This window comes from Cryptomeria japonica, chromosome 9 (genome assembly GCF_030272615.1).
Source record: "Cryptomeria japonica chromosome 9, Sugi_1.0, whole genome shotgun sequence".
NCBI classification, from domain to species: domain Eukaryota; kingdom Viridiplantae; phylum Streptophyta; class Pinopsida; order Cupressales; family Cupressaceae; genus Cryptomeria; species Cryptomeria japonica.
The window spans coordinates 705,875,562-705,890,087 of record NC_081413.1 but is presented as its reverse complement, the minus strand read 5'-3'; the positions used below and the strand labels follow the sequence as shown (position 1 = coordinate 705,890,087).

Here is a 14,526-nt window from a genome sequence, read left to right as displayed (position 1 = left end):
TTCCCAATTCTCACGATTGCCTCACTGAATGAATTTGTTGTATTTTGTGCAGAAACTTGTGCAGTACCTGCAATCAATGCATTCCACTCTGCCTCCACTACTGCAATCTAGAGCAATAAATCATCACTCTTTTGTTCTTTTTGAAATTCATTTTCCTCAAAGACCTCATCTTCAGTCTTTCCGAAGTCTTCTGGATCTTGCACAGCCTTGAGCTAGAGGATCTCTCCCACCTCCGTGAGCTCTATAATCCCTGCGCTCCTGGGATATTCAATCTCCAGGTACCCCGAATCCTCTTGTGGATTCTTTCCACCAAAGAAAGGCTTTCCTATCAACAAGGCATACATTTTTGTGAGGAAAGAGTCCTCTGTTAGGAGCTTCCCATCACTTTCCTCTTGCTGAAATACGATCTCTTCATAAAAATCGCATTCTTTCTCAAAGTTATCTTTTCCAATATTCATGATGCAACACAAAACCATCAACTTCTGGTCCATACAAATTAGTTTACAATCAGTTTGTCGGTGAGTAGGAGATTCTCTTCCTTCAACCTCATAAATTTTTCTTTTTCATAATCCTCTCGAGTCTTGGTCTCAACTTCCTCAACTTCATCCTCACTCGCTTCAACGTCCTCCTCTTCAGCATCCTTTTTTTCAGTTGAATCAAGAAAATCTTCAAACAATGAATACTTCAAACCCTCTTCTTCTTCAGCCGAAGTCTCTTCCTTTTTCCAGCCATCCCACCAATGAACATGGCATTTTGTTTTAACTTTTGCTTGCACAATTTTACTCTCCACCGAGTCTAAATTTGCAAGAAAATCTTTGATGACTGAATTAGTGTCTTCATCTTTTGGCTACCTTTTAGCCTTCTCGAGAAACCAACAATTTCTTTTTATGTGGCCTCGCTTGCCACAATACCAGCAACTAATTTCTCTAATTTTGAACTTTTGCATCTTCTCGAGAATTTTCAATCCTTTATCTATCTACCTTTCCATCTCTGCTCAATCACTTTACCTAAGCTCTGATACCAATTGTTAGTTTAAAAACGAGCAGAGAAAACACATAATAATGAACAGAAAACAACAGAAATAATAATAGACACAAAAAAGAACTGAAGACACAAGATTAACGTGGTTCACCACTAAGTGGCTACGTCCACCAGAAACGCAAGGAGGATTCTTATTAACCAATATCCAATTACACAGTACATCATGTATGGGCTGCACACAATCATTTATATAAACATATCAAATATGAAATGAAGAGTCTTCTGGGGAAGACAAACAGCCATGTGAATGTTGAGCTTCATATACCCAACATTTATTGTGTGCGAGATTAATACTCTTTTGTTTTAATTATTGTTTCTCCAATTATTATTTAATGTGTGTAATAAGAGTCCAATACATGTATTTATAATCTAATGAGATTTAATTTGAAAAGTAGTAGTAACCTGAACATTTATTTAGCTTCTCAATCCACTCATGAGAGAATTAATGTGTCTATATGCATTCTTTTAAGACTCTAGTCACTCACACAATTACCTTATAAATGTTATTTATTAGGTCTAAATATTGTCTAAAAGCATTACTAAATGATTTGTAATACTTTATTTGAATGTTTAAATTTAAATTGAAATGTGGTTGTATGGATTTATATCAAAAGAAAATATTGAAGGCATCTTAAAAAGACAAGTTCTCATTATTATTTACATGATTTAGATTGGTGTGAATGTGAATGATATCTTATAAAAGTTTTTACAATTTTATTAGGTGTCCATTTAGACATGGATAACTACACAATTTTAATCAAATATAACTTAAATTAATTTCGATTATTAAAAGTCTAATTATAAGTTATCTTGTAGTAAATAGATTTAGGAGCTTGATATGAACAAAATTAGAGTGTGAGTATCATGTCCTCTCCCCTACCTAAAAAGAAAGTGATATGAAGAAAAGAAGCAAAGAACAAAAGTAAAGATGAGGATGGATGAAAAAAGATAATAAATTCAACTCACTCTTTTTAGTCTCCAGATCTTGCAATACTATAGTTGTTATGACTTGTGGAGGTCTTAAAATACAGTGTTTTTGGTACAATTTCAGTGGATGTTACCTTGCCTTAAATTGAGGGATAAAGATATCTTTTCTATTCTAACAAGGGATGTGACATTCAACCGCAGGAGAAATGTTTTTGAATGAGCAGGACAATAGTATTTGTCAGGGAATATGTAGCAAACTTTAGTTTTATTGCCTCTAGGTGATGTGCAGTTAAAAATGGAGAATATAAAACTGGAAATCATTTGAACGTGCTAATAAGATATTTGAAATATGAAGTGGGCGTTTTCACCTCTTAGCTGTGGAATATTTGGGTTTTCTGGCCTGTGATGTTGATGTGGGGCGTTCTATATGTTTTGTTTTGCATAATAGTTGATGTCAGATGATATGCTTAGCTAAAACCTAAGCCCACTAAAGATTTGGGTTTGTATAGAGAAGGAAATAACTAAAGTAGCTCATGGAATCCCCTAAATCTGATGATTCAGAAACATGGGCTTGGAAGCTAGTGATGGAGGATGGAGGACCCATCAAAGCTCCAGTTACAGTGAAATACACAAAGCTCTTCATCAATGGAGAGTTTGTGGATTCAGTTTTAGGTAATATACTATTCTACTTACTTTTGTATGCATACAATTTTTTTAACCTTGAATATTAGAACATGGAAGTAGTTCATGACAGAAATTTTGGTTCACCTAGCAAGCCTTTGGTTCTAGTGATCTTGCACTTAGTATGGCAGCCATTTTTTTAAAACTTGCAGGCCTAAAATTCTTCCTTTTAGGGAAGGTTATTACCTTTGTATGTTTAGTTGGTCATCCTAATACTGAGATTGTTTCTGAATTTATTGTGATTTTTTATGGTTATATTTTGTTGGTTTTCTTAATATTAAGATTGTTTTTGGATTCACTGATCTATCATCAGAAAGAGAACCAACAAATATGATTTAAAACGTCAATCTAAAACGTCAAATTGAAAAAATATATATTATCTTAGGTGGGTAGATCAGTTATGAGCTTTTTAACGTCCATTGATGTCTTGTAATGAATTTATGTGAAGGAAAAACATTTGAGACATTTGATCCAAGAACAGAGGAAGTTATAACAAGTGTATCAGAAGCCACCAAAGAAGATGTTGATTTGTCTGTCAAAGCAGCCAGGGCAGCCTTTGATCATGGCCCATGGCCTCGCATGCCTGGTTCTGTGAGTTCTCTCACTCATCATTAGGGAAACTGATTTTTTTACTTAATTTTTTAAGTAATAAATCATACCCAATAAATGTTCAGGAGAGGGGCCGCATACTGAATAAGTATGCAGATTTGGTTCAACAACACTCAGAGAAACTTGCACTATTGGAATCATGGGATGGAGGAAAACCTCTGGATCTTGTTAAAGCATTTGACGTGCCAAAATCGGTCAGTGTTCTCCAATACTATGCAGGTAAGATACGCATTTTGGTTGTAGTTATGTTGGTTTGTGCTTTGCAGTTTGGTTGCAGTTGTGTCTTACTCTTTTTAACTGTGGACTTGTTTTGTAATACAGTTAAGACTCGTGTCTTACTCAGTCTTTTGCTTTTATTAGTAAACTTGTTTCATAATACAGTTAAGACTCTTGTTTCCTATTTTATGTAATAAAAAACTATAAACATTTATCTGATAAACAAATGTTTGTGCTGGTTGAATCAGACCTGTGATCTAATACAAAAGCTTTAATCTTTCTTTCTATGATTTTAAAAAAATGGTTGTCTTGTTTGATGTTTGATTTTTGCAGGGTATGCTGATAAAATCCATGGGATGACATTAAAGATGAATGGGCCATATCAAGGATATACATTGCATGAACCCATTGGAGTGTGTGGTCAGATTATATCCTGGAACTTTCCACTATTTATGTTTTTCACTAAGATTGCTCCTGCTCTCACCTGTGGATGCACACTAGTAGTCAAGCCTGCAGAGTTGACTCCTTTAACTGCACTCTACTGTGCTCATTTATCTGTAGAGGTATATAATATATAACTTCTTATACTGCAGATAAATTTTATGTTTCATTAGTTAAGTTGCAGGTTTAGATTGATTTGGAAGCCTTTAATTTAACAATTTAGAGAAAAATGAAGATCATATAATAATTGGTTTGTGAATAATATAGGCTGGAATACCTCCTGGTGTTCTTAATGTGCTTCCTGGTTTTGGAGCAATAACTGGTGCTGCCATAAGCAGTCATATGGATATTGATAAGGTATGAGTATAAAATATTAAATTGATTAGATTCATGTAATTTTCACATTTCATAATGTTGATTTTTTTTCACTTCTAATTCAAATTGTGTGATACTTTTTATTGTGAACGCTCTGGATCATACTACATGATTCATATTGGTTGTGATACTTTTCATCATCAACCTTTCGGATCATACTACATGATCCATCATAATTTTTTTCACTTCTGCTTGTGATACTTCTCATCATCATTTTTTGGATCATACTACATGACCCATCATCAATCATCAATGTTTCAGATCATGCTACATCATCCATGTTAGTTTTTTTTCACTTCTGATTGTGATACTTTCCATCATCAACGCTTTTGCTCTCTAACTATTTCTTTCATCCTGATGATAGATCATTTAGTATGATTTGAAACTTCCCATAATATTTTTATTTATTAATTTTTTATTCAATTTTTTAATTTACTTATAAATATGTAAAATAATGTAGTTAAAAATTGAATTTATATTTCATATTTGTTTAATTCTAAAACTGATATTGCATGCATATTGGTTAGGTTGCATTTACAGGGTCAACTCAAGTGGGGAGATTGATAATGGAAGCTGCAGCCAAGAGTAATTTGAAGGCTGTGACATTAGAGCTTGGTGGGAAATCACCTTTAATTATCATGGATGATTTTAATATTGATGAAGCTGTAGAAATTGCAAATGCAGCCATATTCACATGCATGGTACGTTTCAATGCTTACTCATTTACATTAATAACTATATCATATAAGTATCTATCAATATGTTTTTTTAGGAAAAATAAATTAAAACCTTTTGGATTATGTTATAGGGACAAATATGCATAGCTGGGTCACGAGTATTTGTTCAAGAAGGTGTTTATGATAAATTTGTGAAGAAAATAGCAGAAAGAGCAAAGAAGATTGTAGTAGGTGACCCACTTAAGGGAGGAGTACAACATGGCCCTCAGGTATCTCATTATTTTTATTTTTTTTATAAATATGTAAATTTATTTATAATCTAAGTTGAAAGAAAGTACTTAAAATCTATTAAACAACCTTTTAAAAATGTGATTGAAGAATGTATTTCATATTAATGCAATTTATTTATTTTGTAAATTTATGATTTTCTTAATATTTACTTATGTATGATAGTAAAATTTGGTTAAATTGATGCAATTTATATATTATTTTGTCTATATCCAAATACAACTATTTTGTTATTTTATATAAGAAATATTTTTTCATAATTATCTTTATAATTACAAAGCAATTGATCATATATAGAGTTCATATAGTATTTATTTATTTTATACATATTAGAAGTAAAAATATTACTTGATTTTTACTGTGCAGATTAATAAAATTCAGTTTGATAAAATATTGAAATACATTCAATATGGTAAGATAGATGGGGCCAATTTATTAATTGGTGGTCATTCCTTCAGTGAAAAGGGATTTTACATCCAGCCTACAATTTTTATTGATGTTGAGGTAATTCTAATATTTTAATGTAGCATTAGTTACTTTACATGCATCTAGTCAATTATTCAACACTCTTTTACTATAATTTAATGCAGGATAATATGAGGATTGCCAAAGAAGAAATATTTGGCCCAGTCATGTCTATTTTCAAGTTCAAGTAAGGATGTTTATAAATAGGTTGTTTTGATATTTCTTTAATATATTTATAGAATTGACATGTTATACAAAATTATAATCTAGCATATGTTAAACTTATATTAACAAGGAAATATTCATCCATTATAATTATTCATTTTACAATAATGAGACCACTTGACATTTATTTTAACCTTTACAATGTGTTTTTGCAGAACTATAGAAGAAGTAATAGAAAGAGGAAACAAGGCAATCTATGGTCTTGCAGCTGGAGTTTTGACTCAAAATATTAATGTAGCTAATAGAGTTGCAAGATCTCTCCGTGCGGGAACTATGTGGATTAATACTTATCTTGTAGTTGATAATGATTCCCCATTTGGAGGATACAAATTGAGTGGATTTGGAAGAGAGTATGGACCTCACGGCCTTCAAAATTATCTACAAGTCAAGTCAGTTATTACTCCTCTTCATGAGTCTCCATGGCTCTGAAGTCACCATGGCTCTCCATGGCTCTGAGAACCACCTTACATCTAATTTCTATGTTAGGTTATTTTCATGACTTTTTCCATGGTTATCAATTCACTAAAATAAAATTCTACTATGTAGTAATATGATTCAAAAGTTTTATATTATAAGGATCACTTATGGTGATATACATATATTGTGTCTATTGTATTAAGATAATATTATGATGAACTATATATTGATCCAATTTGAGGATATATATAGATGAGATGACATGACATTTTGTATTATATTATAAACACAATTTAATGTAAAAATATGACTTTCTCAAAAGGAAAATTGTGCTCTTTTGAGAGAATTTTATGGTTACATGCACTCAAATTAATTTTAGTTAATTGAAATGATTAAAGAAAATAAATTGATGAAAATATGTAAAGATAAATAAATAATTTTTTTTGAATACAAAATTAGAAAATACAAAGGATATAAAGGTTTTGATTAACATCTAAGAATTTCGTCTAAGACCCAACTCTATGATTCAAGTAACTTGCAAGACCTACAAACAAAAAATACTAGCAAATTCTACAACAAAGATACAAAAAGATTAAATTAAAAACATGATTTAAACCACTTTAAATGAAAAACATAAATGAATCTGCAAGAAAGAAAACATTTGCAAACCTCCATGTGGTTAATAAAAAATATAAAAAATTGGAGGTTATTTGGGATCTTGCCTTTGTCAAGTCCCTACTTTGGTCTTTCCACCTCCACAATAGCCAAATAGATAGCAAAATGTGGGGGAATGGGGTTCGCTAGCCTAGACATGCAAACTAGGAACCAAACCCAATCTCATCAATTTTATTGGAGAACAACCAATCAAGTCATACTTCAATCTCTTAGGAGAGTTGGGCACATGTATTGATGTTCTCTTTTGATTGATTGATATTTGGATAATTATTTAGATATGAAAATGCAAAGAACTAGGTCGAATGCTTATAAATTGACCAAAATTAGCATAAACAACAAGCTACATAACATAAAGTCAACTAAGATGTAGAAAACTAGAAATAAGGTATAGAGAAGAACTTGTATATGAAATTGGGGCTTAGAATAGCTGGAGCTAGGTGCCACTATCTAGGCTAAGCACCATAGTCTTGAAAAGTGTTCAACTGAAAATGAATGTTAAATTTGATCTTAAAAACCTTTAAATTGTCTTCCCTCTAAATTTCAAGCTAAACTGGAAGGACACTGGCATTAGTTGACATAATCCAAGTTTATGAGTTTTTTTTGGAACCTCAATCTTTTTCTACACTGTGCTCTTGTGCCTTTAGAATTTGCCTCAACCTGTTTCTAAACCTATAAATGCGCAAAAGAGGAGGAAAATGATTGTGCTATCTAGGGGCTTGCCTAAGCCAAACCTCGAGTAGGTGTCAACCTCCACTACAACAATGATTGATTAGAAGAGAACTTACCCTTTGTAGGGAAAAGGCTAAATTTGAAAGAAATGATGGATGGAAATGTTGAAATAAAATGATTATACCTTTGATTGATGGTGCATTGCTCTTTAGATAAGTCATCCAAGTGTTGATGCAATAACATGATAAATCATTTCAAAATCCATCACTAAGACATACTTGAAGACAGTTGTTGTAGCTTGATGCTCCTTGTGTTGGTTCCCAAATCAACAACATGTTAAAACCTAAAAACTAGCCAGGCTTTATGATTAGCTTTAACACCAAACTTGGCCAATTATTGGCTTTATGGTTAGATTTAACACCAGACTTGGCCAATTAACAAGAAACATATGCTTCCCCTAGACTTCGGGGCTTTGTAGGACCTAGGCCGATAGACCTTTTATCACGGACTCAAAGAGTATTGCATAACAGATTATGTTTTCATAAAGGCATGTCAAGAAACATAAAAAATCACTCAGTACTAGCTTAGTTATTGAGCATTTTTAGAAACTTGCATAGAGAACATAATAATAAAGATTAACTTATAAAACAAGAAAGGATTGAAAGAAAGATTTATCATATTTTGAAATTTGGGTCCTTCCAAGACTTGTATAAGAAAACTAAGCTAGCCAGTCTCTTATCCTTTCACAGAGTCAAAGTGATCTAACCATTTATGACAATGACATAAACACAAAACCGGTGATCTTTAAGCCATTGTTGCATTACAACAATGAGATCTCTCTTGTACATGCTGAAAACATACTTTATTAATCTTGAACTGTATTAGAAACTTCTCCAGCACTCAATTGAGAACAAATTTAATCTCCTCCTTGAACAAATGTAAATAATTGAAAACTCACTACAGCAAATGCAGAGTGAAAATCATATATATCCTTGATATCCATGATTTAAAAGAAGCAACATACATTTCAGGAGACATTTATAGCATGCTTTAATTTTGAACTATAAACTAGCTTGCTGGCCATTATCATAAAACTAATTACAACATTCTGAAATTAGAAAAAAAAAAAGCCAGTCTAAAACTAACCTGTACAAACAATTACATGAGAAAAATTGAAAGTGGAACCTCTAAAAATGAGAAGAGAAGAATGATGAGGAAAAGAAAAGCTCCAGATCTGATCTACTGATGACATTTATCCTCTCCAACCTCTGAAAATGACATTTTCTTTATCTTCCTTTTCTTCTGTCTTCATTTTGCCCCTTTGGTTTGCCTTTTTTAACTGCATTTGCCTTTTAATTTTTAGTTGTAACCAAAATTATATGACTCAAATCATCATTCCTTGGTATCACAACTAAAATATCCCATTTATTTTCCTATATCCTGCTTCCGGGAAACATACTCTAATGATAAAAATAGGTATGCACTTTACTTCAACATAAAAATCATGAGATCATATCAATTTTATAGTAAGACTTCTTGCTGCAATATTCCATTTCAAAATAAAATGCCCACTCATCATGACATTTCACATCCTGTAGAATATATTTACCTCTCATTTACTCCTGAGTGAAAATAGTTCACTTTTGTTCTCTTTAATCCACAATTTCACTCACTTAATATTTACTGTAAAATCTCTGCCATATAATTTGCTCACTATTTTCATTAGCCATGTGGTAAAAGTATTTACCCAGTTTTTCCTCCCTGCAATTTCATTTTGTTCAAAAACTGGGTAGAAGCAATTTATTTTACACCTTTACAAATTCACAATAGCTTGAATTTTTTTTTAATCACAGTATCTCTGCCTTTTCAATTTGTACTCTCTGGCAAAAATAATTTTCACATCTTACCTTGGTAATGACCAAAACAGAGAGTACATCTAAAGTTTATTCAGGGGTAAAATGTTTTAGGGCATTCCTCTTTTAACTTTACCTTGCTTCCAAATGAACAAATATCTCTGTTGCTCTCATCGCCTTTGTGCCTAAACCGAGCATAGGGATTTCATGCCAAGCAAATATATGGCGAATTCAACTGGCCTTTGCCTTTTATCGCCCTTTCCAAAGCTTTCATCAAATTGCTGGTAATTGCTGTGGAATTCGGCCTTACACCTGCCAGATGCATTTGCTTGAAAGATTCTAAAGATTTTTCATCAAATTTCTGATAATTGATGTGATATTGGGCCTTACACCTGCCAAATGCATTTGCTTGAAAGATTCTAAAGCTTTTTCATCAAATTCTTTTGTGCGTATTCTGCAGGCGTGGCACAGCAAGAGCATTCTGGCACGAATTGGGCGTGGGCGAGCAGGTCACCAGAAAAGTTGTGAGTTTTGGATCTTTCATCTGCTAATTTCTTTTGCTTTGGTGGATTTCGATACGCTGCTCCAAGGCTTTATTTTGACACGCACAGGCATGAAGAACAATGGTAACCGTTGAGATTTGGCATTGAACCTTCCAACTGCGTCTATTTGCGAGCCTTTCAACGGATCTATTTGTGCAAATCCTGCAGTCATTGCTTCCATGATATGAGATCTCTTCGAGGCAGTTTAAAAACCCTAACCCTCTTTCTGTGCAAACAAACTTAAGGCACAATCATCATTCACTTGGAGCTTGTGGAGGTTCAAACTTCATTTCACCGAGCTGCCGAGGAGAAACCTCCCATGCGTTTTGCTTTCACATTATATTTATCTAGCTCGGGGCTCACTGAGATTTGAGAAATTCTTTCACCGAGCACTTGAGCACAGTTCAACTTGAAATGCTAAATTCACTTGAAAGATAATGGGTCTAGCGAATGTACTTTTGTCTATCTAGGTATCAGAAATGAAAATCTTTCTTAGAAGAGTCATTTCTGATGTCTGATAGAGTTGCCATACCTAATATACCACATATCTGGTTTACACTTTTAAAATCATTATGAAATTGATTTAGACAAGATTTTAGCTCTATACGCTAGTGTTTTTTTTTTTTTTAAATAAAAAATATATTAAATCTGGGTGACCCAAATAAACATATGTAAGTCATAAACATGACTTATTTAACTTTGAAATTCCTTTATGTCTTCAACCCTCACACATGTATATTATTATTTAAATCATAAAGATGATTTAAATAATAAAATATTAATACCAATCTGGAGAATACAAATGCAATGCCATGAAACAGGTCAAGTCCCTTTTGGGCCTGACCTAAAAAAAAATCGTTTGCAAACAACTGGGCCATGGGACTAACCTAAAACCACTTCAATATGCATTTGGATAAAAAAATATAAAGAATATAATCACTAAAGTTTAGATTCTTGACCATTTTGCAAAGTGACCAAAAGGAGCTTGGAGCCTCTGGAAAACGCCTTCAAAACTGATCAAAAGACAACATGAGACCATGGCCACTGGTAGGCATGCAAACTGATACGCTGGAAATCACGTGCTATAAAATAGATTCTTGTGATAATGCCTGGAGTGTGAGATTTTAATCCTCAAAGTTGACTATCTTATACTGCATTGGAATACGATGTCAATAAGACCTAAAAACTTGCACATGAGATCATTGAACTACAAAGAATTTAGGCAACCAATTGGTTTGACATGCGTGCCATTGGGTTGCAAAATAAAAAACAAAATGCAGGGTTACTTTAATAGTTCTAACACTAATTTGTCGGTAAAACTAAACAATTTGCATTTGGTTTTGACCTGGAAAAGACATCAAACGAAGTGCTAGGGGTATGAAAACTAACACATGAGCTCATTAAAATATGGAGAATCACAAAAAAATATTGTCTTTCTATAACAATCATCTGGATGCAAGATTCAAATACTCAAAGTGAGCCCTCTAAAAGACATTTCATTGTGCAAACAATTAAACACTGTGAACTACAAATGGTTTTGACCTGGCAAACATGTCAAATGAGGTCCCCAGGTTCTCAAAATAGACAGAGGTGTACACTAATATGCTGGAAATACAAGGCAATGATCATTTTATCATAACAATCAACATCATGTGAAATGCAAGCCTCGAAAGTCAACCACTTGGAAAATTTTGAAAATGTGCACAATGCAGATTTGTGTTGACCCCTAAAATTAGGTGCTTCAAAAATGTATCTACTCCGACCATCGGAGGCTGCAAGTGAGCATATACACTTAATGATAGTAGGTGAACACATTCCCAGAGCCATTTCTCATAACATTCAATTGGCTTCAAAATGTAGCTCTCCAAAGTAAGCTACTTGGGCAAACTTTACATGTGTACCTTTGAGTGTTGCAACTCATTTTCCATCATAGGCACTTCAAATTTCTCCCAAATTTGAAGGTGCCAACACCTTGTACTCAAATCTGTTGTTGAACTAGAATGATAACTTATGTAAGGATGAAGGTCATCAAATGAATTAGGAAGGATGTCTTATATAGGGTTCTCAAGGTATTCTTGCATTCTGGCCAACTTCCAATAGTCATGTCCAAATTTTGAGACTAGATTCTACAATGTTAAGGTCAACATGTTAATCCCCCAAAATTTTGTTGAAAAAGTGTTGAGCACTAGAGCTAATTGATAGTGTATTGACAAAATAAGCCCCCCTTTTGTGGGAAGTTATATATTAATGCCCTAGTATTGGATCTGGAATTTAAATTAGATTGACAATATTTAAGTGTTGAATAAAGCACCTTGAAATTTAAAATAGGATAGAACCCAAATAAGTTTGAAATTGAAAAGGAGAAGGCATACTAAAGCAAGGGCCTAAAAAGGAGTGTGAAATTGTAAGGAGTTACAATTTACGACAATATAGATAGATAGATAGATAGATAGATAGATAAATAGATAGATAGATAGATAGATAGATAGATACTCGAAATAAATGACATCTTTTGGATTATGTTATAGGGACAAATATGTGTAGCAGGTTCACGAGTATTTGTTCAAGAAGGTGTTTATGATAAATTTGTGAAGAAGATAGCTGAAAGAGCAAAGAAGATTGTAGTGGGTGACCCACTTAAGGGAGGAGTACAACATGGTCCTCAGGTATCCCATTATTTGATTCTATTTTTTTTAAATTATGAATAATTATTTATAATCTAAATTGAAAGAAAGTACTTAGAGCCTATTAAACAACCTTGTAAAAATGTGATTAAGACAATCATTAAGAATACTAGGTATTAAATTATAAAATATTTACTATAATATTCTTTAGTAGTTAAGGTATCACATTATTTGATTCTCTTTTTCTTTTAAGTGTGCATAATTATTTATAATCTAAGTATTAAACAACCTTGTAAAACTATGATTAAGACAACCATTAAGGATACTAGATGTAAAATTATAAAATATTTACTATAATATTCTTTAGTATCAATATGTCTCTAACTCTCTAATCGTTTTCTTTCTCTTCTAATAATACATTTTATATTGAAGATTGTATTTCATATTAATGCAATTTATTTATTTTTTCAATGATTTTTTAAAAATATTTAATTATGTATGATAGTTAAAATTGATTAAATTGATTCATTTTATATATTTAATTCATCTATATTCAGATACAATTATCTTGTTATGTTATATAAGAATATTTTTTCATTATTTTCTTTATAAAATTACAAAGTAATTGATCATATATAGAGTTCCTATAATGTTTATTTATTTTATACTTATTAGAAGTGACAAATTGTTATTTAATTTTTATTGTGCAAATTAATAAAATTCAGTTTGATAAAATATTGAAATACATTCAATATGGTAAGATAGATGGAGCCAAATTATTGATTGGTGGTCATTCCTTGGATGAAAATGGATTTTACATTAACTTACAATTTTTATTGATGTTGAGGTAATTCTAATATTTTAATGCAATATTAGCTACTTTGCATGCATTGGTCAATTATTCAGCACATTTTTACTATAATTTAATGCAGGATGATATGAGGATTGCCAAAGAAGAAATATTTGGACCAATCATGTCTATTTTGAAGTTCAAGTAAGGATGTTTATAAATAGATTATTTTAATATTTCTTTAATATATTTATAACATTAAGATTTTATACAAAATTATCATCTAGCATATATTAAACTTATGTAAAATTAACAAGGAAAGATTCAACCTTTATAATTATTGCTTTTACAATAATGATACCACTTGAGATTTATTTTAACCTTTACAATGTGTTTTTGTATAACTCTAGAAGAAGTAATAGAGAGAGGAAACAAGACAATCTATGGTCTTGCAGCTGGAGTTTTGACTCAAAATATTAATGTAGCCAATAGAGTTGCAAGATCTCTCCATGCAGGAACTATGTGGATTAATACTTATCTTGGAGTTGATAGTGATTCCCCATTTGGAGGGTACAAGATGAGTGGAATTGGAAGAGAGTTTGGACCTCATGGCCTTCAAAATTATCTACAAGTCAAGTTTGTTATTACTCCTCTTCATGAGTCACCGTGGCTCTAAGAACAACCTTACATACTCCTCTTCATGAGTCACCATGGCTCTCGGAACCACCTTACATCTAGTTTCAATGTTATTTTCCATGACTTTTCGCATTGTTATCAATTCACTTAAATAAAATTCCACTATGTAGTAAGATGCTTCTAAATAGTGATATATTTATATTGTTAAAATATCTTGTATCTTTATTATAAGATTTCTTGATCAAAGTTAATTATGGTATTGATCCTTATTCTAGTGTAATATTATTGCACAACTTTTATTAAGCTTACTTAAAAGTTGAAATATACTTCTCCTAGGTGCAACTAATAAGAATGTGTGCTTCCTTGCTTAAAAAT

General features: G+C 32.0%; 2 protein-coding genes across 2 annotated transcripts in view; both read left to right on the top strand.

Moving 5' to 3' along the window:
* The first annotated feature begins 2,364 nt into the window (after positions 1-2,364).
* On the top strand, positions 2,365-6,538 carry LOC131073914 (aldehyde dehydrogenase 1). The gene is made up of 10 exons (XM_058010422.2): positions 2,365-2,640; positions 3,098-3,240; positions 3,324-3,477; positions 3,808-4,037; positions 4,183-4,272; positions 4,818-4,991; positions 5,099-5,236; positions 5,622-5,759; positions 5,846-5,907; positions 6,101-6,538. Exons 1-10 carry the CDS (start codon positions 2,502-2,504, stop codon positions 6,372-6,374), a joined length of 1,542 nt encoding a protein of 513 aa, XP_057866405.2. The 5' UTR covers positions 2,365-2,501; the 3' UTR covers positions 6,375-6,538.
* Positions 6,539-9,781: 3,243 nt separating this feature from the next.
* Positions 9,782-14,526, top strand: part of LOC131073867 (aldehyde dehydrogenase family 2 member C4) — a 33,092-nt gene continuing 28,347 nt past the window's right edge. The window contains exons 1-3 of the mRNA XM_059211902.1: positions 9,782-9,843; positions 10,020-10,083; positions 12,630-12,767. Of these exons, the coding sequence (XP_059067885.1) occupies positions 9,782-9,843; positions 10,020-10,083; positions 12,630-12,767 (264 nt within the window). The remainder of the gene's footprint in view (positions 9,844-10,019; positions 10,084-12,629; positions 12,768-14,526) is intronic.